We start from the raw sequence: 26,673 nt of genomic DNA, 5'->3' as shown, positions 1-26,673 counted from the left end.
CTTTCAATCTAGCTACCTGTTAGTGACCGAAGCATTCGAGAGTAAAAATTGATTCAATATTGGTTTCACGAGGGAATGACAATCATCTTCTTTCACTACAGTTTCATCTAAATGAAGGAAGAGATCAAAGAAACAATTGTAAAACTATTGCACACCCTCAGTTTCATGAGGTTCAAGGTTACGTCGAGGCTCAACCCGTTATAACTTTCTTTTGGTTTCACCAGTCAGGGGCATATAAAACCAGGGGAAAATCCCTCCCCTTTTCCCAGTCAAATTACCACTCCCTCAGCCAAAAGTTCCTAGCACCTCTAACTTATTCGTCTAAAACATTATGCTGATTATGTGGCAGTCCCCTGAAGAAAACACAAGGAGAAGCTCATTGTAGCTTCGTGTCGAGACACGTTGCAATACTTTGTTAGACTAGCAATAAAGAATTCAATAATGGTACAACAATGATTTCAAACGTGAGAACTAACCTTCATATAAAGGTACTTCGTGGTTATCGGGTACGACGACCAAAAGTGCTTCAATAATTCCTGGATAGATGTCGAGTGCTGAAATAAAAGATATTCTCTCACTCGAACATCACCAACGATTGATATACACAAATTGCCACAAAAAATAAGCTTTCATTCAATTGATATAAAAAATTTACTAATGTCATAATTGAAACATTTTGAATGCATTTATTTAATAAGTATTAAGTTTGGATCAGAGCTTACATGTAAAAGTTCCTCTTTAAGAACTTTTGGCAAGCTATCCAAAACACTTCCATGAGGGTTCTTTCCAATATTAAACTTGGTGCTAGAGATGTTCTGGGTCAACACGTTGAGGACCTGTAAACAATAACACAGAGCAGTAAATTTTGTAGCATCAGCCATTGGTAAAGTATGCAAGCCTCTCTCTTTCATAAACCATATCAAAAAGTGTTCATGCACAAAGTGCCGTTACCTTGAAAGGGACTTCCTGATTCATAAATGGTTCTTTCAGACCTCTGACTCTAACGTCAGATATGAGTTCTCTTAAGGAATCATAGGCTTCGCTGGACCTGACACTACTTAATACTGTATATGCACCTGAACCCGCATCCCCCAATGGTTCTAGGGCATTAGCATGCTGAGAATCAAAGTAATCCCAAGGATCCTGTGTATAGAAATAAAAAATTAGAAAATAATAAGTAGTGTCAGGTCCAGCGAAGCCTATGACTAATGTTTTTCCCAAAAAAAGAGGTCAAACCATTATGCATAGGGGTGCAACTGAAGGGTCTTGAGGCCCCCGAAGATCCTCAATCTCAGACACTCGAGAAATCCTGTCTGACCGTTCTCGATCCAAATTTCTATCAGATAAATCATTAGCCAATTCAGCTGCAAATATATTACAAGTCAGCAAGCATACTTATCACAAATAAAAATGAAAACTAAGAAACCCTTGAATTTAAAATACCAACCTTGTTTTGTCCTGATGAGGGCTTCAGCAACAGACCTTGCGTCTCCTAGACTAACATCTATTATCAGAATGTTCAAACAAAAAAAGAAAAAGTCAGGCTGTACTATAATTCAGCAACGATACAAAGTAGTTATTTTACGATCTAAACATGTTGAAGTAATTTAATTGGATAATAATGTAACTGCTTTGGCTTCTTATAGAGGTGACTGCAATCAACGATGAATAAACAACAAATGAGAAGCAGAATTTGCAACCAAAACAAAAATTGAAGTTTTTTTATGGATAATAAAACAAAATTTGCTTATAACTCTATGAATAAGCACCCCATTGAACAAGTTATAGCAGACAATGAGATGCTGCAAAGAAGGCTAAGACAAGCACATGCTCCCGTGTCCACATACACATGCACTCACCAATGTGCACACTACAGAAAAAGATCTAGACTCTCCAAGGATGACTCGGATAAATCACACTAGTCTCACCATCAGAAAACAACATTCCCATCTCTCATAAAATTCAGCTAGCTCTTATTAAATATAGCATTAGCTATGCCACCTACTGGATCTGCACAAAACAAAACAAGTCATGCTGTCTCTAGACTCTGTACATTGCCGGCCAGCTGCAAATAATAATCCCAGCTTCATTCCAGATTCAACAGGTATCAAAAGCAACAAATAAGTCCATACTCTGACAAACCAGAAAATTATTTAAGAACATCAAGTCACATTGAAAATCCTCACTTCCTAAAAGCAGAAAGCCTTGCTTAATGATTAATAAGTATTAGAAGGCTCTGAAAAACCAACCTACAACTCTTCCTTGAAGAACAACAGCTGCATGTTGGTTGAGATTTTGTGAGAACGATCTACGATACGGCTCATATTGAGCATCTAAAACATCCTTGGTATCATCATTAAGTAGACCACGATCCTACACTTCATGGAGTACGTTTAATGAGAGTAATGAATTCATTGATCAAACTGTAGCATGCCATGAATGCCAATGTGCAATTGTACAGAAAAAAATTGCTTAAAGAGAATAAAAATACATAGATCATAGAATAACACGCAATCAATACCAAATTGCAGCTGCAAACATAAGAAAAGGGACAATATACAAAATTCAAATTACAAGAAATGAATGGGAAACTAAATATCAAGGAAATGTCAAATGTCATTAACACAAAAAACTTATTTTGGATATCAGATATTGTTCATAAACTTGAGAGCAGGAACAACATATTAAATGCAAAGTGGGTCAAAGAAACTAGAAAGCCTCTATTTGGAAAAATGTTCATGGACAATTTCTAGTAATAAGATTACAGATTATCAGCACCAAAAATGTACCGGGAGATGTATGTAGTCATCACCCTTATCAGCTTCCATGTCCACAGTTGGATCGACACGCCTGATCTGAAAATTGAGTAAAAATTGTCACCAAAATGAGGGAAAGATAATCACAAAAGATACAAGATGCTGGGTGAGAATGTCTCAAGCACAATTTAAAGAAATTCAATCTCAAAATCTCCTTTCTGCGAGCTTCATCAACCAACATCTTGTCTTGCTTCAGAAAAACAGCAAGCTCCTCGTCTAAAGCAGCCTCTGCTGCAGCAGCAATCACATTTCTTGTGCTGTGAAAATATTCTGCTCTTGAGTATTTGGTCCAGAACTCTTTCTCAGTCATCTGGAATAAAATAGGAAAATTCATTTTCTAGTGATTTTCGTGGTTATGGCAATACATAACAAACACTTGAACTGCACTATATCTTCAATGTTTTTGCAAAAGAAAAGGTATACATTCTTACTATACAAACCACTTAACATTTGCCTAGACAGAATTTTGAACACGACAGCATTGTTTTAACCACAAACTATCACACACATAAATAATTTTCAAAACAGTGACAAAATTTTAAGTCTCTGTCCCTGTGCCATATAACTTGACAAAATTTCACAAAGTAAAATTAGCTGATTCTTTTGCAAAAAACCATTGGATAGCACCGCCCAAAAATGAAATTAGTTTGAAGCACATTAACAGATATGTTACAAATGTTAAATATTATTACTATTTAAGTAACTGAGCTCATTTCTATGGGTTTTACAAAATATAAAGATCGTCAAACATAAAAGGCTAGTGAGTTCACAATCTAACTTTGGGTGAAGAATAATAACCATGAAAATAAAAGTTAAGTATAAGAAATACAATCATAGAGATTTTCAAAATATCAAATGATTTCCTACAACCCTGGCCCAAAATCTCTCCCCACTTATTTTTCTCCTAAATATCTACTCTCAGTTTTCTCGGTATTGAAAATCACCTCTCAATCCCCTTAATACTCTTCTCGTTATACACATTGAGTTATAAGGGCACCGACGTGAAGATTTGTAAGGCTCTCTACATCAAAAATATAAATCCTTCTCCTTTCTTAGTAAATATTCTTGATGGTTAACAGCTTGACCATCTGTTGGCTTATTTTCCAGACGTTTACCACAGAGAGAATTTGCTGATGGTTCACTATCAGCCCCTGGCCCATGAACTATTGAACAAAGGGAGGAATTTTTCCCCCAGACTCGAACGTAAGCCCCTCTCTCATAAATCGCATTAGAATACCATCAAATAACTGATCGGGCTTGGTAGTTTGCCCCAATTATTGATTCCGAGCCCGAACAATAAGCCCACTAGAGTTGAATTTCCCATTATCAATATTATATCCTGTTCATAACCATGTGTTGTCCGTCTCTATGGCCTGTTTCATCCTCAACATCCCTCACCAACTCCATTGTTCGTTTTAATGTAACCAGACCGTGGCTACTGACATGACCCTCCTCGCGTCATCTCGTAAACCACTAAAGAAGCAACCCATTATTATTCCACTTAATCTCCATCACTCTAGCTTAGGGAAACTCACACTGTTCAAACTGACCATTGATCTTGTAAGTGAAGCAAGATGCTCATAAAGATTCGTAGCTTTTCCCCTGCCATTTCTTTTTATCTGCTCCTCCGCTAATCTTCCTAGCTCAACACAGGAATCTCCTTCACCCATGGAAATGAAAGCATGGGTGGCCCATAGATACAAATATAAAGTTGCACCTTATCACATGAGGGAGGGTGCTTCATTAATTTCAAAACATTGTTCAGTTTTGGAAATCCACTCAATTATATCATGACCATCAAAACCAGGTAATTAGACACCTCACATTGTTTGTTTCAGCTCCTCAAATCCTTCATCAAAGGCTTCTGATCTTGGTTTTTGACCTATGGATATAAGGGTTGTTCCACTAGCTTCTTCAAATCATCCACAGCTCCCAATGATTTCCAATTGAATCCAGTTTCCCCTCCATGGAAAAAAACTTACCTTGAGTTATTTTTATCATATTCCTCTAAACACGTCACAATCCTGATGGTCCTAGGTTCGCTTCTGCACACGTGATCGCCATGATCTTTAGCATGTGAGATCCTGGAAATTGGACCCATTGCTACGACTACAATGTTTTTAATACTGACATGAGGTAACAAAACTGGATAAAGACTATGAACCATATGGAACTATAATTTAAATAATATTAGAATTTCAGCATGAAGCAATTCCTCAATGAAAAGACCCCAAGAGTAGCAGCCTTTAACACTAAAAAACACATCAATGCGCTGGTACAAGCTAGAACCCTAAAATTTGATTATTATTTTTTTAAAAAAAGAACCATGAATGAAGCACTAAAAGTTCAGGAAACCCACTGAAAATCACAGGACATGCGAACATCGCATCAACCATAAAGTTTACTAGTGTGCTAGTGAGTGCAAGGGAAAAGTCAGTGAAGAGGAACCACAATAAAATATTTGGCAAACAGAAACATCTCAAAATATCTTCAGAAGTCAAGGTATTCTAACCTTGTTTGGGACAAAATTCAAATATGCTTGGCGAACAGCTGGTTTCTCGGCGAATATCTGAATAAAAATTCAGAATCAAAATCCATATGTTAAAAAAGAGCACAGATGCATATAAGAAAAATATTTCAAGCATTCCACAATAATTATAATTTACTTGTGAAAAACAACAAAGCAAAGAAAGAGGCACATAAAAGAAAAATATATTTTCAACTTTTGTCTTTCTCCTACTACACATCAGTCATCAGTGGTTTGTTCAAATATTTCACTCTAAATCCAAAAAAATTATATAACTGAAAAAGAATTGACAACACAAGGTAGTTACCGATTAGTAAGCTTATTCAATAACAAAACATAAAGGGTACACTCATCCTGAAAATCTCATAGATATGTCAGATTTTATGAACTTATTGTGGCATCATATCATTATCATCCCCAAAAAATGGTTATTATAGATTTAAGATCTTAAATATATGTCTCTTTGGAAAACCGCAGCTTAATTTTGAATATTGAAAGAATTTTCTGAACCACAAAACTTAAAACAATTGTATCATTTTCTAAAGAATCATAAAGGAAATTGTTTTCCCGATTTTACCATTCAGTTACGCTCCTGTCCCTAGTATAATGGCTAAACACGGCCACATCAATCATATCCCATTTAAGATTGTCTTTTCTCCATAATTTTCAACACTAACAAGGGAATTGGATTCAGATACTTCAATTGTTGCCTGTGGTATAGGAACTTATCTTGGAGCACACCATCTGGATGAGGTATATTTTCACTTACTGCTGCTACACAGACCAAAAAAACACTGGAAGAAAGAAGGAAACATACCTGATGAATGATCTCTGGTGTCAGGTTAAATGTAACTCTGTTTGACTGAAAACACAACAATTAAAATTGAGATTGACAGGTCCATGTTCAAATAATGGAAGACTGCAGAAACTTATCAGGGTTAACACTTAATACATGCAAATAAAACCTAGGTTTAGAAAGACTGAGCAGCCATTAGTTTGTGCCTGTTCTAACAAGTTTTCAAATACACACACACACGCAACTTCATAATGCTGCATCTATATTTATTTTTGCAGCCAAAAAAAAAAAAACAAAATCATCAATGACAATCCAAAAACAACTTTTTATTATAATAATTCAGATCCAACAAAGCAAATATTAATTGCCACAATGGGGATGACATCATATATGTAGCAAATAAAGTTTCAACTTCCAACTTCACCACTATCCCCACCACCCATGGCCATCCAGAAACAGCACTTTTCTACTCATGAAAATGATGGACCACCAAATCTTCCCATACCAATATTCCATTAGCATTGGCATCTAATGCCCATCAAGAAGACCAAACAATGCCTGAAGAAGAGATGATTGGCCTGATAATATAAAATGCATAACTTATCTCTCTATAGTATCAGCCGAACAACTAGTTCTTTTTAAATTTTTTTATCACCCCTTTCTGGTTATCAGGGTGTGAGATGATTCTGTTTGGGAGAGGATATGAGTGTGAATGAAACTAAAAAATTAAAAATGAAAAAAACTTCAAGCATGTGAAAGGGTCATGTCATCTCAATCCTCTGTGATAGAACATTGAAGTGGCTTATGCATATTGTGCTGAAGGGCTAAGAGTGCTGAAGGAGCTAGGTAGGTACCTGGCCATCAGATAATGGTTTTATAGTCCACATTTCATTTTTTAAGGCAACCCACTGTTTTGGCCGTCTGTTGTCATCCAGCTCCAGCAATTTCTGCTCTCAACAGGTGAACAATAATTATTGATTACCGATGTAACGATGTTCCACCAGTAGCTCCTCTAAATTAACTAAATATCACTTCTACCAAACTTATTTCAAGACAATACAAGGGACTATCCGTAAAAAAAAACAATTTGGAATGCAGAAAACGAAGTCCCAACCACCTTGAAATTTTTATTTTACTTTTTATTAAACCATCTTGAGATTTTGAGAACAAACAAGAAGAAAAAAATAAAGCAGAGGAAAATTTACATCTTTCCTTTTCATTTCTATTTATTTCTCGTAAATATTTAAAAATGAGTTCAAATTCCAGTAGCGAACCTTCCTTGTCGCCCAGAATTCAGCCTCTGTCAAGATACCTCCAATAACAAACTGCTTGTGAAGTCTCTGCAATTCGCTGCCACTCACATTTTTTAGCATTTTAAATTAAATAGGTGCAGTTAAGAGTATCAAATTCAAACATCACAACATAAAGAAGGAAAACAACCCCCTTTTGTTCGCATTGTAAGATAAATTGGTTTAGAAGGGCAAGAAAGAATTCGTTGTGGCCAAAATTGTAGGATTCACTAATAACCTATATTAAATCATAACCACAAATATGACAACCTAAGATTTACTTTAAATATGAAAACATGATACTGAAACGAAGGCTATAAAACGATCTTGCACAAGAAAATTGCAAAAACAAATATATTTGTTACTATTTTCAGTTAGTTCATGAGCATCATAGCTAACGTTTTGAATATGATGGAATGAAATATAAATCAACTATTTATTGAGGAGTATCTATAAGCCCACAACATCTCATGTACAAGGGCAAATGGCTATCTCCAAAGTGAAAAAAGAAGGTATCTAAATAAGTCTTTATTTAGACTTAAATCATCCAGCCATATACAACATCGTATTTATACAACTCAGATATGCAAGAAAGAAACAAAAAATCAGGTAGAGAGCAGTGCAAGGGGCAAGGTTGGCCAAATAAAACACTCTATATACCTGAATGAATGCAGTCAACCACACCCCTGCACTATTAGCATATGATTATTCACTTGAATTCATTAGTATTATACCTTCATCAGTTCCATTGGTATGATGAGAAGATAAAGTTGTAGTATATTACCCAGAGGAACCAATTGAAAGTTCAATCAATCATACCTTATTAGATGTCAAGTCATCCATGGGTGGTGTTTTCGGGTAAGTAGATCTAGGTGAAATCATGCTTGATCTCAAAAAGATATATGCTAAGAACCCAATAAACCAAAATGTTTGTCTTGTCAGATACTGTCAATGCTAATGACAATTTTTTTTTTATAGAAAACTATGTTATATTCATTAACCATAAGCAAATGCTCCACACAAAGAAAAAGAGAAAAAAACAAAAATCCTGCTCAAATCAACGACATATATATCTACAATCCCTCGATAAATCAGATATCGATACTACATGCTTCCAAATCCAACTAGATGCCCTAATATTAATATTGTCCCAATACTTTTCAACCGACACTTCTAAGCTGTCAAAAATCTGTCTATTCCGTTCCAACCATAATGACCAGCAAATACAATGAACTAATATTGTCCAAAAAATTATACCCCTAACCCCTCATTCCAAGTTTGCGTCTAAGATCTACAACAAATAGCAAGTGCGAAGATCTTGGAGCTTCCCAAACCAAACTCATCTCCTCCAAAGCTCTAAACCAAAGACAGCTAGTTAAAGAACGAATATGTAATTATCATATTCCTTATTTTAATGAATATTAATTAAGACATGATTAAAGAGTTTTTAATTAAGAACTATTAAGAATTAATTAATTGGGGATCAACATGTTGGGATCCACAAAATTTAAAATGGACCACTTCAATTTACTCCAAAAAACATTATCTCGAGAAATCTAACTAGCCGAATGATATTATGACACGTGGCAGATAAAATTGAGTTCGGATATTCTGAACTAGTCCGGATACAACCTATAAATAGAAGTTGATTTCATTGTTTAATATATCGTTTTTCCTAAGCTTCTTTCTCTCTAGTTCTAGCCATATACCTTCAGTTTTTAGCCAGTTTTTAAGGCAATTTAGTGTCGGGAAGCTTCGGAGCTAGCGTCGACTCGAGGAAGGGTTGGTGAAACGGGATACGCAGATCGAGACATTATCAATGGGCTGACGACAGGACACAAATATAATCCTAAAGCCTTAAATAGTGATTTAAAGATCATTAAGAAGAACTTTTAAGCATGTTTAATAATTCTAGATTTGGCATTATAGTGATTTCAGTATGTTGGTTTGTCTAGGTTCATACAAATAGACTTTCTGTTAGATTGTTTTAGTGATGTACATGATGCACTGACTGAGATATACAAACATAGTATACACTTATATGCTACGTATTTATCTGTTGCATGATACATGTTTTACTACTTTAACATATTATGCAAGGCCATAGTTGTCAATCGCGCGTAGCGCAGAGGTTGCCCGTGGCTATAGCGCATAGCGAAGCGCATAGCGAAGCAGCGTAGCGAGGGCTATTTGAAAGTAAAGCGCCACAAACATATAAATATATAATATATAGCATATGCTAACATCAATTCAATCTTTCATTCTTAAATAACAAATATATAAGTTCAAAGCATATAAAACCTCAATTGTAAAACTAGAAAAACATAATTTAAAATTCATCTTCATCTTCTTCATCTTCATCAAGATCGAGACCATCTTCTTCATTTGAAATTGCATAACGTTCGGCGTCATTCTCTTCTTCACTTTCTTCATCAAATTCAAATTCATCATCATCTATAAAATTATGTGTGGTAGATGTTTCTATTGGCCTTTTCCCTCTAGACTTAGATGTGGCCGCTTTCGAACTTCCTGTAGATGTAGAGGTCGCCTTCGAGGCTCCTTTGGATTTCCTCAATGTATAAGGAGCTTCATCTACTCCAACAACATCTGCAACATCTTGCCAAGTCAAATCATCACCATCATGAACAAAGTCAGGCTCTTCATCCTCCAGTCTCCCTAGCAACCATTCATTGCCATCATCCACTTCAGTCAATATGATAGGATCGATGGCATCACGACTATCGTATCTACGCCTCAGAGCTCTGTTGTATTTGATGAACACCAAATCATTCAGTCGCTTTTGCTCCAATCTATTCATTTTCTTGGAATGGAGCTGCATTTATTTATATATGTTTATCAAGGCACGTGGCACGAGAACAAATTCTTAAAACTTCACAGTAATAGAAAATAAAAATTGTAATATTATAAAAACTTACATGTTCAAACACACTCCAATTGCGCTCGCAACCAGAGGAGCTACAAGTGAGACTGAGTATCTTTTGGGCAAGTTTTTGCAACTTTGGTGTCGAAGCTCCATATGAGTTCCACCATGCAGCTAGTTAATAACAATAGTTATATTAATATTTCTCATTGAATTTATTTAAAAAAAATAAGGAAAAACTTGATTTTCATACCTGGTGATACAACCTTTCTCATTTGGATTGCAACTTCCTTCCCAAAAAGACCTTCGGCTTGTTTGTATTTTAACAACTCTGTATGTATTTTCCTCTCCGTCTCACCATCAAAAGTCAATCTACTGATTGCATTGTACAACCCCGTAACTACTTCCTCATCTTGTTCTATCTCAGAATTTGAGTAAAAGAACTGAGGGTTCAAGAAATAACCCGCCGCATGCAAATCTTGATGGAGTTGCAACTGCCACCTATTGTCGATTATCTCAAAAACCTCTTTGTACCTATCTTCGTTATTACCAAAGGCTTTTGCTATTTTCTCCTTAGCCCTATCCATTGCCTCATATATATAACTCATGGCAGGCTTCTTCTCCCCATCCACCAACCGAAGTACCTCCAATAATGGGCCACCAACTTTCATAGCAAAAATGATAGAATTCCAAAATGAAGGCATCAAAATAATTTTCTGTGCTTGCTTACCAGTCTGTTCCTTCGCAAATTTGCTTTTACTCCAATTTTCTGAAGTAAACATCTTTCTCAAATGTTGCTTATGCTGCTGAAAGCTTCTCATAGTCAAGAAAGCAGTGGCAAAACGAGTTTTATCTGGCCTGATAAGGTCTCTTTGGCCGGTGAACTCTCTCATCATGTTCAACACCATAGTTCGGTTGTAAATATATCCGTTAACATTAATTGCCCGCTCAAGTGCCCTCTTCAAATCTGACATTTTGAATATATCCTCAAACATCAAATCCAAACAATGTGCTGCACACGGGGCCCAATACAAGTTTGGATATTTATCCATCAACTTCTTTCCTGTAAAGAACAAGAGAATAAAATGATAGTTAATGAAAATGAAACTAATCAACGAAAGTTCAAAGACGTTGTAACTTAGTATATTAGATTTTCTAACCCGCATAAACATTATTTGATGCACTGTCGGTGACCACTTGAACAATATTATTCACCCCAACTTTTTGCACAAACTTGTCAAGCAACTCAAACATCTTCTCACCCGTGTGAGAGTAGCTAGATGCATCAACTGATTCAATAAACATGCTGCCTTTTGGGGTATTTACCAAGAAATTGATAAGTGATCTCCCCTTTCTATCTCTCCACCCATCAGCCATCAAAGTACAACCATTCTTCGTCATCTCCTCTTCATTTTGTTTCAAAATCAGCTTTGTATGGTTGATCTCCTCCTTTAAAAGTGGTTCTCTCACCTCATGGTAACTAGGTGGTTTCATCCTAGGACCATATTGTCCAATAGCTTCGATCATTGGCTTCAAGCTGTCATATTTGACCGCATTGAATGCGATCCCTGCATCATACATCCACCTTGCAAATTTTTGAACTGCATCAGACCTCAACTTTTTCTGAACTTCATTAAATTGGGGTGCTTTACCACCTTGATTCTTTGCGTCTAGCTTAAAGAAAGCATTTATAGGACCCAACGACCGTGGTTTTTTGGGCATTAACATTGACGAGTTGCTCGAGGAAGACATAGATACCGACCGCTTTCCATGAGAAGATGGATCCCCGTATGGATCAATATCATCTCCTTGCTCTTCTATATCAAAAACATCATCAAAGTGAGGCATGGAATCCATGACAGTTTTTTGGGCCAACTTTTCTTCAAAGTGATCTTTCATTTCTTGCTTAACACATGCCGGGGCTTTTGGACAAAGTTTTGTATTTTTAAATCCTCCCGCAAGATGTTGTTTGAGCCTTGTTACCCCACCTTTTGTAACTTTTTGGCAAAAGTTGCATAATATTCCATCAGAAATCTTGTCTGGATTAACCATCCTCCCATAGTTCCATCCAATATCTTTTTTTCTCAATTCTTCTTGTAGGTTTTCCATCTTATAAACTCTGAAATTAAGAAAAAAAATTGATTATACATTGAGGAAATCCAATAAGCAAATGGCAATAATCAAATGTCCAAATGTCCAAAAAAATCAAATGGCAGTAATCAATGTCCAAACAAATCAAATGGCAGTAACATATTACCGAATGTCATTTTGGACAGTGATCAAATGTTCAAAAAAATCAAATGGCAGTAACATATAAGAGCAGTAACATATTACCGAATATCCAAATGGCAATAAACAAATGGCAGTAATCAAATGCCCAAAAAAAATCAAAAACCAGAAAAAAAGGAAAAAAGAAAGTAAAATAGAAGAGCAGATTATTACCGAAGTGGGGGGATGCAAGCGGTGGCCTGAAGTCCGGCGGTCGGCGGTCGGCGGTCGGCGGCCAGAAGTCCGGCGGTCGGCGGTGCAAGGGAAGATTTCTTGAGCGTGTTGTTGATGCTTGTAGAAGCGGAGAAGGGGAGAAGATACGCGTTGTTTCTGCTTGTTAGGGTGTGCTGAATGGGCCGAAAATTGGGCTGCAAATTGGGCCAAAAATTGGGTGGAAAATGGGCCGAAATTTGGGTGGAAAAACTGCCCAAGCTTTTCTTCAACATAGCGAGCTATTTACTCGCTATAGCCATACAGAAATAGCGCCGATAGCGACGATAGCGCTCGCTATTTGAAAGTGGCTTGCGCATAGCCCCCCGTAGCGACCGGGCGTCGCTACGCCTCGCTACACGCGATAGCGAGCGCTACAAGCGCTATTAACAACTGTGTGCAAGGCATATCATGTTGAATCTAATCTCTTTTGAGATATACCTAGTTTGTTTGGGCCACTCAACCCTGTTCTATTTCGTGGACAGTTGGTATCGAGAGCTACAATGTCCGACAGGAACTGCACTGGCTGAACGAGAAGCGAAACTTAAACCTTGATATCCGAGTCTTGATGACACATGACATTGTAGATCCATGTCTTGATGATGAGTGTGAGAGCCAAAACATGCATATGGCATAGCAGAAACTACACACTCAGATGTCTCTAGACTTATCATGTGATTATTGACTTGATCCTTGATATATGAGCATATTGCATTTCACATGCATCATATCAATTTGTATACTCGTACATTCTCGTATTGGGCTATCGTCGCTCACGTCTTTGTTTTCATCTTGGACTCCCCATTCCACGGGGTAGTTCTTAGGTTGGACGGTTTGGACAGTGGTGATCCAGTATAGGTTTTGTTTGTTTTCTCGTATTCTCGTGCAATATTATGATTTCGATATAGTTGTATTAACTTTTAAGACTAAGATTATAGTTATGTTTACATTTGGGATGTAAGATAATTAAGTTATTTGGTTTCCGCTGTTTAATTGTTGGTATAAAGTTTTAATCATGCATGCTTATTATTCTGTTTAGTAGTGGCTAGGGCAAGGGCTCTACAGAATAAGCAGATGATCCTGATTCTCCACTTCTTTCTTGCACATCACACACCAATTCAGACACAGAGCACATGAAGGCTGCTTCTTTTGCATCATCTCACGAGTTGGCAAACTTGAAACTTTGGTGGGATCGGAGCTTTTCAAATGACATGAAAGAGAAAAAATAAAGGAAAACAACTTATCGGAAATAAAGACTCACACAAAGATTTGACCGAGAATACTCTTGAAGGATCCCGTCCCAAACCCAGATATCATCAACATCTCAACCAATTTGACCCTTTCTAAAGATCCCAGTAAGAGCTCGACTCATTCACTTCCTCATTCCTCTATAAAGATCCTAGCAAAGAGATCAACTCATTGACTATTAAATTGTATGAAAATGTGTTCACCTGTTTTCCTGAAGTAGCTTAATTCGACACTCCATTTCTGATGTGCTAAGTTGTTCAGTACTAACCGGTGCCGCAGGCTTGTCAGAGGTCACTCCTCCAACTTCACAATGAAATGCAATGGCAGTGGCTGCACATAAGTAAGCAATTACCAATGTGTCAGGTTAATTAGCTACTTAAAAGGGAAAAGAAGAGGCATGCTTGAATCTCATACTCCTTAGCGGATGATTTAATGTAAGTCCCTTCGGGATATTCAATTGTGATTGTAACTCACCAACAAAGTCCCAACACACATCACGATCAGGAAAATTATCGAACTCAAGAATATAATTTCCACCCTGAAACAACACAAATGGCATGCTTGTTAATTAGATCAAAACCAAGGCGGACAGTAACATTTCACTCCACAAAGGTACTCAATAAGATTCTCGAACTGAATCAGATCTTTAATTTATAACAACAAACTTGGTCCTGAGTAAGATTCAGTAGGGCCTGTTTAGCACCTTCCTTGGTAAATTTGTGTCCTGCAACTTGCAAATGAAGATAATTAAAGACATCTCAGGGTCATTGTTGCACTTCAATAATGAAAAACGAGACAAGGATACACAATTCAGTTGGAGAGAATGGGTATTCAATTCATTTGAACTTTTAAGTTTTTTAACATGGTTTAAAGATGATATACATTTCTTTTAAAAGGACGGAACATGGTCTATAAATTTGAAAATATTTTCAATACCATGCACTTCGATAATGAAAAACGAGACAAGGATACACAATTCAGTTGGAGAGAATGGGTATTCAATTCATTTGAACTTTTTAGTTTTTTAATATGGTTTAAAGATGATATACATTTCTTTTAAAAGGACGGAACATGGTCTATAGCTTTGAAATTATTTTCAATACCATGGAGTTGGACAAAGAACTCAAATCTATGAGAAATCTTTCAATAACATAAGGATCTTTCATTCGTCGTATTTTTTTCCACTACATGAGGATGGTTTACCAGGGCGTTACGCTAATAGTAATATCTTTAACTGCTGCTTCCATGTCAAAATTGATAACAAAACTCAAAACCATAATTTAGAAGAAAGTATCAATTTAGAAGAAAGTATATAAGGGTCCAAACAGAAAGGGAAATTGATAAGACATAAGAACCTTTAATCATCCCAAATTCAACGTTCAGCTTTGCAGATGATTTTGGATCACTGGGCATAAACACAAACCTTTCCATAGTCTGGAAACAAACACAGAAAATAATAATATTGACACCATAAGACATAAAAACTTTATTAGGGTTCAATATTGATGCATTATCAAAACTGCTCAAAATATGATAGTAGCTATATAAAAAACCACAGGAAATAAAAAGTAGTTTGAACAGGTTAGCGCCCATTGTGTTGCAACTGCAAATTTAGAAATTGAAGAATTTGGAATAAATGCTTAGGCACTTTTGATGCCTCTGGAAGCTGTGAACAAGGGAAATACAAATATATACCAATCCAAAGCAAATCCAATTTGTCGCGCTCGATTCACTAAATATGTGAAGAAATTTTTGCACAACTCATAGATTTGATTGTGTGAATTCCTCAGCGGAGCACCAATTGTCAGCAACTATTGTCTCCTGATTGGAAATTTAAAGTCATATAATTTTGAATTGATAGTCGCAGTGTTTTGGGACAAATGTTCTGCCTATCGATTTCTCCCATTCAGAAGAATAATTTATGCACATGATACCAACCAAGAATACTCATTCCACCAAATACATTTACTTGATCCTCATTGTTGAGTCGTAAGTCGTAACAGATGGTAAGAAAGACAGCCTTATGAAATGTGGCGAGAAACTATTGTTCATGTCGCTCTTCACCCATTACATCACATACAAACCATTGATTTGATGAAATAGCAGAGCTCAAAATTGAATAACAAGTACGATTGTAACCAGAAATCAGATAAAACATGGGAAATTCAATAAGGGTTCATCACCAATTTGAGAACGCCAGGAACACCGGGGTCCTTGACAGAAGACTTGTACTTAGCGCGTTTCATCACCTGCGTATCCATCACAGGGATGCATCCAACCCAACGGCGGCGACAATGATTCAACTGACGAATCCAATGAACGGATTATCTACAACATTTGCAAAGTTAAAATTGAATCGTGGAGGATTAGGTTTTCCATCGCGTTTAATGAGCAATGGGGAGATTCATGAAGGGACAGCATTGCGAGTCAGTCTTTGATTGGCAATGGGTACTTAGCAAAATTGGCAGGGCTGCTTCCAAAAATTTTTTTTAAAAAAAGATCTCTTATTCTTGAAAATTTTTAAATACATTTGGAGATGATATTTTTAAAAATGAATTTTGATGAAAATTATTCTTTCAAAAATACATGATTGGCAAAAGTATGCATATAGTTATACACCACAATTTCAAAATTCTTTCAAATAAATCAAAATTTAATAAATAGGTTTAATTTTGTAAGGTCATGTAATTAATTGTTCGATAATTTGATATAATTAGAATAATTATTGAGTTATAATTAAAATAATTATTTATGCCAAATAAATTCAAAAAGTGTGTAAAAATATGTATTTTAGAATATCGGAGAATTTAACGATATAAAATATATATAGAGTTTAAATAACACATGATTGCAAAATAAATACAAACCGATATAAATGAGCTTGAATTACTTTTTTTTTATGACCAATTATTATATTTATACAAATATATACACATAGCTCATTCAAAAAAAAAGGAAGAAAACGAGAGAAGGAAGAGAAGAAAGAAGTTGTGCCCAACTCCATTCCCGTCGCTTTCAGCACCACCATTTTGGAGAAGCCATAACTTTCCCGTCTGGCAGTCGAAATCTCGAACGGTTTGAGGGGTTGTATTCCTTACATCAGTAGCTTCGTTTTGAACCATGAATCGCTACTTTTGATGCTCGTTTCAACCCCTTTCGAGCCCTGTTCGTTGTTGCTTGTGTGTGAGTTTCTTGTTCAACCTTAGGTGAGCTATATATTGCTTCGTTTTTCTTGGTTCTTTGGAGTTTATTGAGCAAGGATTTGAAGCTTAACTTCTACCCTGCTTTTCCTGCATTTTCCGGCTAGTTTTTAGTTCGGTTTTTGGTCATTAATAGTAGTTTTCCAGCGTCATCTCCGGCGAGCTTCACCTTGAGACCGCTAGCAACTAGAGTAAACTTCGAATCTTGTGTTTTCCGGGTCTAGAAATTTAAGCTTTTGCTTCTGATTTCGGGTTTATGTGTATCGTGCACTAAGAATCTCGACTTGTGGCTCAAATAGAACTTGTAAATCTGTTTGTTAGGTTTCTAGAGCCGCTTGGAATCATCGAATTTCAATAAGAAACGGATTTGATATGATTTTTCTATCAAAATGTGTCAAAACCGAATTGTGCAATTGAGTTGTGTAGAATACCTTCTATAATTCGAGAATATAACATCTGTGCAATTGGAATTTCGAATTTTGGCTCAAATGAAAGTTGTAGAGCTATTTCTTGTCTTCGAAATGAGCTTGAATCGTTAAATTCCAGTAAGAATTATGCAAGTTATGGTTGTTTTTCTGAAATTGCTCAGTAGGAGATTTATGTTCGAGAATTGGTGAGTGGCAGTGTGTTCTTGCAAATTTTGAGATTAATCTACTGAGATTCTAAGAATGGTTTCAACTGGAAAAAATTAGATAATTGAGTTTTCTTTCATTTCCAATTGGTAGCTTTTGATTTGAGTTAATATTGAGTGAGATATGAATTTTATGCTCTTTAGTGCCAAATCGGACATTATAATAGAATGTAATTTTCATGATCGGTTTATTGTTGTTTTGTTTAGACCGATGATCTTGAAGTAAAGTCGATATTGGATTTGTCAAGTTGGTATAGGTATGTTACAGCTCGGTAACATACGACGGTAAAACATAAATTATGTTTAATTATCATTTTGTGTTGCACTGAACGTATCTATGACTTGTTGACTGTTGTAAATTGTTAAATGTCTTCGTTGTGGTATATGTTTATTATTGTGACATATTATTAGCATTTAGCATATGAAATGTTGTTATGACATTAATGTTGAGCCCTATCGTTCTTGTTAGCCCGTTGTTGATATCCATTGTCATATGGCACTGTTGTTATCTCGGGATTATGGTGTGGCTGAGGCCTATACACATGAGACCGTAGATGTGATTGAACAATCACGTGGTTAGTGTAGCCTTTTGAGGTGAGCGCTGGGATTGTGTCATCTAGTTCGTTCCGTTGTGCCATCCAGTTGTATCATATCAGTTGTATGGAGGCAGAGTCAGGGGTGTTATTCAGCACAGCCTGACATACCTTGCATACTTAGCAGGGCGGTTTAGTTGCATGACGATGTAGCTCCCCTGAGTTATTGCTCGAGCAATATTCCATTTGTTATCGTACCTTTTATTGACTTCTGTTATCCTGATTATCGTTGAGCCGTTCATGCATTGCATATTACATATTATTATATGATTATGTATGATTTATGTTTTTTGTTGAACTGTTTCATACCAGAATCCTAACATAAGTTGTTTACTAAGGTGGCTGTTGTGGTTGATTTTGGGCACCATGGTAGATCTCCCGAGTCGTTTTGCAGCATCAGGCCGAGGTCCCGCCAGTGGAGCTCGAGATTGAGATTGGATTGTTTGGTTCTGTTCAGTGGAGTCTCCCAGTTAGTCTATATGTATGTCTTGAAGTTTGTTTCAGTCTTGTGTTGTAGTTTATTTGCCGGGGAGATTCCCCGTATATCTGTAGTGATATTTGATTGTTTTTGTGATGTTCTGAATCGACTATGTGGTTTTTATGATCCAGTGAGTACTTAGTCCTGGCTAGTGCGGCTATAAGTTGCTTGACTTTGGTTTTTTTGTTTTAATGACTCTAATTGGAGTATATTTTGATATAAACTGCTGCTTGAGTTTTTTGGGATGTCCTAATTACGAGGAGGTCATGCCGAAATATTTCTAGGCCCTGAGGTCCATTTTAAAGTATTTTAAACTCTTTTTCTGCTGCTACTTTAAATCAAATAATTATTGTTTGATAATTAATTTTCATTAGAGTAAATAAGCCTCACAAATTTGTTCAAAGAGTTTCAAGTTTTTTATTTTGGTAATAGGGTCTCTTCTTACAGATACTATGTCTTTTCACGAATAACATTGTATTTGTTTATTTATTCGAATGAGTTTTGTCACTACACCATTTGCATTTCTTATTGATTAACAATGTTATAAAAATAAATAACACAAATTGAAAATCAATCGACATCAATCCTCATGTGATGAAAATCGGTCAACAACCATCCACATGAACTATTAGTCAACACCAACTGACATGAACTTTAAATTAATTGACATCAATCCACATGAAACTGAAAATCAGTCAAACACATTTATTCAGTCGACACCAGTTACCTGAAGTAAAATTCAGTGTAAATCAGTCTACATGAATTGAAATATGTCAAAACCGATCAACAAGCAATCAGCGTGAACTAAAAATAGTCAAAATCAATTTCGTATGAAGTGAAAATCAATCAAAATCCGTTTACACATAATTTCATTTGAAAAATATTCAACAAAAGACTAAAAAATGCGCAAAACACCAAACGATGAACAAACATCGGAAAATAAAATTAAAGTTGGGTGCTTGTTTTCTTGCTGAAACCATCATAGAATAATATAAGAAATAAATGTTGAGATATGGGTAAAGGGAAAAAAGAATGAAGAAATATTTACACTGTAGTGCTTTCATCCGAGTCACTGCTAAATATATATACTTGATAACAACAATTAAACAGTGGAAATCAAATAACTTAATCATCTTACAACCCAAACATAACAGAACAATAATTACAGTCTTAATCTTTAATACAACCAAATCAAAATCAAAATCATGCACGAGAATACGATAAACCAAATAAAACCTCAACTAGATCAACTTAGAAAACCCAACAGCTCTAGCCACTACCCTGGCCGTCCGAACCGTCTAACATAAGATCCACACCATGGAATAGGGTGTCCAGGATGAAAACAAGGATGTGAGCGAGAATCGCTCAATACAAGAATTTATGATATGATGAACGTTAAATGCAATATGCTTGGACATCAAGGATCAAGTCAAAAATCTCATGCATAGTCTAGAAGTACCTGAGTTTGCATTCTCTAATATGTCATAAACATGTTTTGGCTCTCACACTCATCATCAACACGTGGACCTACAATGTCCAGGGTTATCAGAGCCCGCAAGTCTTATTGGACACCGTAGCTCTCCATACCCAACCGTCCACGATACAGAACATGGCTGAGCAGCTCCAACAAATGAGGTATATCTCAAAAGGTATCAGACTCAACGTGATGTGTCATGTATAATAATTCAAAGCAGTAAAACATGTACCATGCAACATATAAATATGAAACATAGAAGTGTGTATACTACGCTTGGATATCTCAGTCAGTACATCATGTACCTCACTGAAACAATCTATCAGAAAGTTTACTCTTCTGAACCTAGACAATATCAACATATTGAAATTACTATCATATCATGTCCATATTTACTAAATTTTCTTCAAATTTCTTCTTAATGATCCTTAAATAGCTATTTAAGGCTTTAGTATTATACATGTGTTGGGTTAAGCGTGCATGAATGAGAGTAGTACTGAGATTGGTGAACTTCTGGGAAGTTCTCATGCGTCAAGCTGCTGACATTGCGCCGCTTGATCTGGTTGGCTAAGTGGACCGTAATAGAGTGACATCATATCTGAACGGGTAATACTCTCTCTGCTGGGGAGACGACTGACGGTAGGGAAATGGTAAGACTGATCTCTAAGGTATATGAGACAATACTAGCAGATAGACACGCACCTCCCCGAACTCATGGGCCTAACAGCCCGACCCATTAGCACCCAAGTTGTAATGCCCAAGATTTTGATTCTGTTGATCTGAGATTATTGATTTTGAATTGATATGATTATAGACGGACCATTCCGAGACCAGATTGGCCAAAGCATAGGAAGGGTGCAATTTTTGGACAGAACTATTAGCGCCCGAGCGGTAGAAAATGACCGCCTGAGCGCCAATGTTCAACAAGAACATGTTTCGGGCAGAAGATGCGGCGCCCGGGCGGTAGTTTATGACCGCCTGAGCGCCAATGTACAATTCGAAAGTATTTGGGCAGAACATCCCACGCCCGGGCGGTAATTATTGACCGCCCGAGTGCCGACCGAAATGGTGGAAGAAAGAGACACATATCATGAACATGCAAGTAGGATATATATATACATATATATGTCATTCTTCAGAAAAAAAGAAACGAAGAAAGGGAATCGAGAATCCTTCAGAAATCCTTACGCCTTTATATTTCGATCCGTCCATCTGATTTTGAATCCGACTTCAGTACTGTGTTCATATCGACGCAGGCTACAACTGGACGTAAGTTTTATTAAGTTTTGATATGTCTTGAAATTATGATATTGCCACAATCGGATATGATTCATATATGGTGTTCTCGACATGTTAGACATCGTATAATCGAAACCGGATTGAAGAACATATACAGTATGGAATTGTTATTATTTTTAGAGTTGATTTGATTGAGATTGATATCAGATTTGTGTTGTATCGATTATGAGTTGTGGTAATTGATATCTGTTGATAATGTATTGACGGGGATATTCAGATTGTTCTGTTATGCCATTGATTTTGAGTTAGATTCAGATTGATCAGATTCGGTATTGATTTGAGCAGTATATTGATATTGTACTTCTTGATATTTTCATTGCCAGATTGAGTATTGACAGACTTCAAATTCCAGACTTGAACGTGTCAGAACTGCAATTAAAGAAAGATATAAGTCAATGTCGAACCGGGAGAATGACTCGAGTTTGAAATACTTGAGTTTCCCTAAACCACATACTTATTGTTATTGTATGCATTGATTGGATTGATTTGCTTGTTCTATTGATTTATAGAAAGCATGTATTAGACGGTTGGTCTTGTGACAGACAGGGCCTGATGGTGATGGAATCGTCACTGACCCATTGCACATTGTCACCGAATAGTGATTGGCGGAGGTTGCCAAAGTCTGTGACGGATATGTCAAGACACTGGATGTTTGGTTTATATCGATGTTTGATTAGAGGTGGATTTACTTCTTTTACTGAAATTCGATATAGTATGCCAACACCTGGAAACCGGGATCCCTAGACTAGGAATGAGTCTAGTCTGAGATATTGAGTCAGGAGTTGATTAACAGATTTATATTGAGTTATGTTTCAGATTTTGATACATATTACAGATATCTGTCTCATGCTTTATATTGATTATATGATTGCATGTATTGTTGATTTATACTGGGATGTATTTCTCACCGGAGTTATCCGGCTGTTGTCGTGTTTGTATGTGTACATGGCAACAGGTGGGACATGATCAGGGTCGAGGAGATGAAGATAGATCGTGATTAGAGTGGAGACTACGAACTTGATTTTAGATAGGGTTTGAACACTTGATATGTAGTCGTTAACCCTTAGTTTTAAATGACTATATATGGTACAAGACTTGTACTTTGTTTTCAATGTATCTATTCGAATGAATTCCATTACGTTCCGCATTTGACACTTGTATGTTAAAAAAAAATTTAGACCATGTTTATTATAATTGATTTAATTATTCCCACAGATGATTAAGAAATGAATTAGCGTCCGGGTCCCCACACAAGTAGGTGCACTCTGCACTACCACAAGAATAAGGAAATAAAATTACGCATTGGCTAACAGTTATAGCTTTTGGTCTATTGGTAAGCGCTTGATCCTAACAACATGCATATGTTGTCAGCCCCCCAATGACATTTCAATCTACATGTCCCGGTTCACCGACCCATCTTCAAGTCGACACTAGCTCCAAAGCTTCCCGACATATACTGCCTTAGGAAACTGGCTAAAAAATCTAAGGTATATGGTTAGAACTCGAGAGAGGGTAGCTGAGGGAAAGCGATGTAGGAAACAAATAAAATCAGCTTTCACTTTTAGGCTGCATCTGGACTAGTTCAAAATATCTGAACTCAATCTTATCTGCCACGTGTTATAATCGCATTCATATAGTTAGATTTCTAGGGATAATGTAATTGAAATAAATTGAGTGGTCCATTTGAAATTCGGTGGATCAAACATGTTGATCCTCAATTAATGTATTCTTTAATAATGCTTAACTAAAAACTCTTTAATCATGTTTTAATTAGTATTTCATTAAAAAAATGATTCGATCATTACATACATTCTAACCAATATTTTAAGTAATGAGAAATTTAATTTTTTAAACAAAAACTATTTTCTAAAATAAAATCTTACTAATAATATTTACTTAGAGGGTGTTTAATAGAGCTTATAAACTCTCTTTTGGTAAATTTTTTTAGAAAAATTTATAAGCTGTCAAAATAAGTTTATAAGCTATTTTAAAAAAAAATATCTTACTCTAACTTTTTTTAAGATCTTATTTGAACGTGTTTTAAAAACAAAATTATCTTCATATATTTTATAACATTTCAAACATATCATCATCTACATAATATATAAATTGATTAATAGCCAATAAGAACTATCCTATAATATTCAAATTTTTCAATACAAATTCTATTATAATTAATATTACTATTGTTTAATTTTAACAACAATAATTATTATTATTAACATAAATATATGATTATTAATATTATTATCATACTATAAATATTTTCAAACCATATCCAAGTTACACAGCCTAAATTGTATGATAATAAGCCGAAGAAAAAGAAGAATAATAGGAAAGGTGTGAAGGGTAAACCAAATGTCAAAATATGTGGTTCTTGTTGTTCATTCACGGTAGGTTCTCTTACTTGTAGTGGCTGGCAAAGGCCAACCGAGCATCCACAGCTAAGGCTTTCGAACTATCCCTTCTTTTGTTCATTAAGCACTCTATTTATTAGGAATTGTAACGCCTTTTTTATTCTCTTTAAGCAGTGAGTCAGCAGTAACTCCATTTGAACAATTATGTTTATGCTTCATGCTTGTTTTCTAGCATGCCAAGTATTTAGTAGGTCAGGAAATAAATCTTTCAAGTTGAATCGGGGTCATCAAATGTCGTATAGCAATGTTCGAAAGCAATTCTCATTATTTTCTTTTTCGAGGGGTTAGAGAAGGATATATGCTTACTAGACATTCACGGACGACAAGCCCCATAAAAGATAGACATGGATTCGGCCAACACTAACCCGAAAGTTTTATTATCTGAGCTAGCCAATATTTATAGGACATGCAAGTAAGCTAGCTAAAATTGGGGGTAATAGATAGGATAAGTCCGACGATATTATGACATGTCATTGATTTATTATGTATAGATCTTTTACAAAACAATCAATTATTTTACCGAGGGCCACCTCAGAAGATATAAGTTCATAAAAATCACCCATAAAAGCCTTTAAGCGCCTTGCCTTCTCTTGGCAAAACAGACAACGAGCTACAAAATGAACTTTATAAATTCCTTATTAAACTCGAACCTGTTTGTTTTAACAAATATTAAATCATTCTGAATTTCAAAGTTGAATAGAATTATATCATATTTTAGTACGGTTATGATATAACACTAAAGATTTAGTCTATCTTCTAAGCTAGAATTAAAATTAGAAAATTAAGAATTAAAACTGAAATAAAATAAATACTTACAAATTTGTGAAAAAGAATCTGAAAGCTTTATTATATAGACAAAAAAATTTTACAAGAGAGAGAGGAGCAAACTCAACTGTGCATTTACATTTTTACAAATATGCATATATATTTTCTATATATGTATAGAAAATAAAAATAGATTTTTCAAAGGAAAATATAAACATTAAATTATATAATGGTGGTATATCACTTTCGCATATGGTTGTCACTTTTACATATGGTGGTATGTCACTTTCTTCAAAAAGTCCAAAATAGGTCCATATTGTTCTTCAAGTAGTCCATAGTAGGTCCATCTTGTCATTTGATATTATCGATTCTTTTAATCTTTGGAATACATCATCAATTGAAAATTCAGGAATATCTTCGTCTCGATCTTGAGCACTTGCATATGCATAAATTTGGCAAACTGAGTATCATTTGTTTGAAGACATTGATTTATCAGATTTTGAATATAAACCTTCTATGTTTTCATAGAGATCTTTCTTCATTTATTTAATGTATAAATCAATTTTTTATTTTTTGGAATAAAATTTAGTAAATTTATGAGTAATAATTTTGAAGGGACTAATAAAATTTGTCTTTTTTCTTGTTCTTTTTCAAATTCTTGTTTATATAATGTTGTTTTTTCTTCCAAGTTCTGGATTGTCTCATAACCATAAGGTTTTCCTGTTTCAAAATCATCTATGAGCATCTTTTCCCCGAATTTTATAAGACTTATTTTCCATATACAAGGGATTTCATTTTCAGCATAACCGAATTCTGGTGCCCATTTCCAGATTCATGGAATACCATATTCTATGAAGAATAAATATATAATTTTTCCATCTATCCAGCTTTCAGAACTGTATTTGAATGCTTGGAGAAAAAGAAATCTACTTCTCCATGAGTGTTTTGAAAGGCTTCGGCAAAATTGTGGCCAAAGCACCAAATATTTTCCACCAAATGAAAAAACAATTTGGAACTGGATTTTGGAAAACATGTTCGCAAATTTTTATAAATTAGTATAAATTTTATTAAAATTTTCGATATAATCTCAATAATTAAATTTGAAACTCATTTTATGAGTTTGAGAAGATATAACTTCCTTGTTGTCGAGTATTACTGTAAAAGTGGGTGATTTCTACAATTTTAGCAGAAAGTATAAGGTTATCATAAAATCCTCTTTATTATATTAACCATATACATATAATGTATTGGTTAAGTATTTTTCCATAACGATCCATGGAGTTTTTTCCTCATTGAGTATCATTTTCTTCTATGAGAAGAATATGTTAGACTTAATTTAATTGTGGTGATGATAGTCAAAATCATTAGATCGTGATAGCTAAAATCAGAAGAAAATATAAAAGCAGAAGCCCTCGTATCGTTTTAACAAAAGTAGTAGTTTTCGAGTACTTAACGGCTTAGAAAACCAGAAGCAGAATATAGCTTTAAACGCATAACTTAGCTTAAGCAGAAGTAACTTAACATCTTTTGTTTGAATCGATGCAGTCTTAAATGTTATCGTTATTTTACCTAGTACTAGTATTAATTGCATCATTAATGCTGTACAAAGACATTTACGCTCCTTAATAGTTTTGGTATGAAACAAGACAGATTACTCTGAAGCTTTCTGCAGGACCCTTTTTAGGTATTAAAGATGATCCTACTCAGAAGCCGTTTTTACTTATAGACGTTGGATTCAATGTTTTCTATATATAAGGGTCAATCCTTTATAGAAAACCAGG

General features: G+C 35.4%; 2 protein-coding genes across 3 annotated transcripts; both read right to left on the bottom strand.

Moving 5' to 3' along the window:
* Positions 1-22: 22 nt before the first annotated feature.
* LOC142549016 (general transcription and DNA repair factor IIH subunit TFB1-1-like) lies at positions 23-16,504 on the bottom strand. Of its 2 annotated transcripts, none has more exons than XM_075657736.1 (18): positions 16,219-16,504; positions 15,391-15,469; positions 14,701-14,759; positions 14,450-14,573; positions 14,239-14,365; positions 7,414-7,489; positions 6,994-7,086; positions 6,161-6,205; positions 5,329-5,385; positions 2,973-3,126; positions 2,790-2,857; positions 2,250-2,373; positions 1,448-1,504; positions 1,237-1,364; positions 952-1,143; positions 723-836; positions 477-536; positions 23-353 (listed from the first exon to the last, which is right to left on the bottom strand). In XM_075657736.1, the coding sequence occupies exons 1-18, from the start codon at positions 16,294-16,296 to the stop codon at positions 339-341; spliced, it is 1,650 nt and encodes a 549-aa protein (XP_075513851.1). In that variant the 5' UTR covers positions 16,297-16,504; the 3' UTR covers positions 23-338. The 2 variants fall into 2 exon arrangements, with proteins under 2 accessions (XP_075513851.1, XP_075513850.1); XM_075657735.1 differs by having other exon boundaries at positions 24-353; positions 477-554.
* LOC142549015 (uncharacterized) lies at positions 9,524-13,192 on the bottom strand. Its single transcript, XM_075657734.1, has 5 exons — positions 12,752-13,192; positions 11,470-12,428; positions 10,563-11,372; positions 10,365-10,483; positions 9,524-10,261 (listed from the first exon to the last, which is right to left on the bottom strand). Exons 1-5 carry the CDS (start codon positions 13,021-13,023, stop codon positions 9,758-9,760), a joined length of 2,664 nt encoding a protein of 887 aa, XP_075513849.1. The 5' UTR covers positions 13,024-13,192; the 3' UTR covers positions 9,524-9,757.
* Positions 16,505-26,673: the final 10,169 nt, after the last annotated feature.

This window comes from Primulina tabacum, chromosome 6, assembly GCF_025594145.1.
Source record: "Primulina tabacum isolate GXHZ01 chromosome 6, ASM2559414v2, whole genome shotgun sequence".
Taxonomy (NCBI): Eukaryota; Viridiplantae; Streptophyta; class Magnoliopsida; order Lamiales; family Gesneriaceae; genus Primulina; species Primulina tabacum.
Note: the sequence above shows the minus strand (reverse complement) of the source record. Positions and strands in the feature narration are given on the sequence as shown.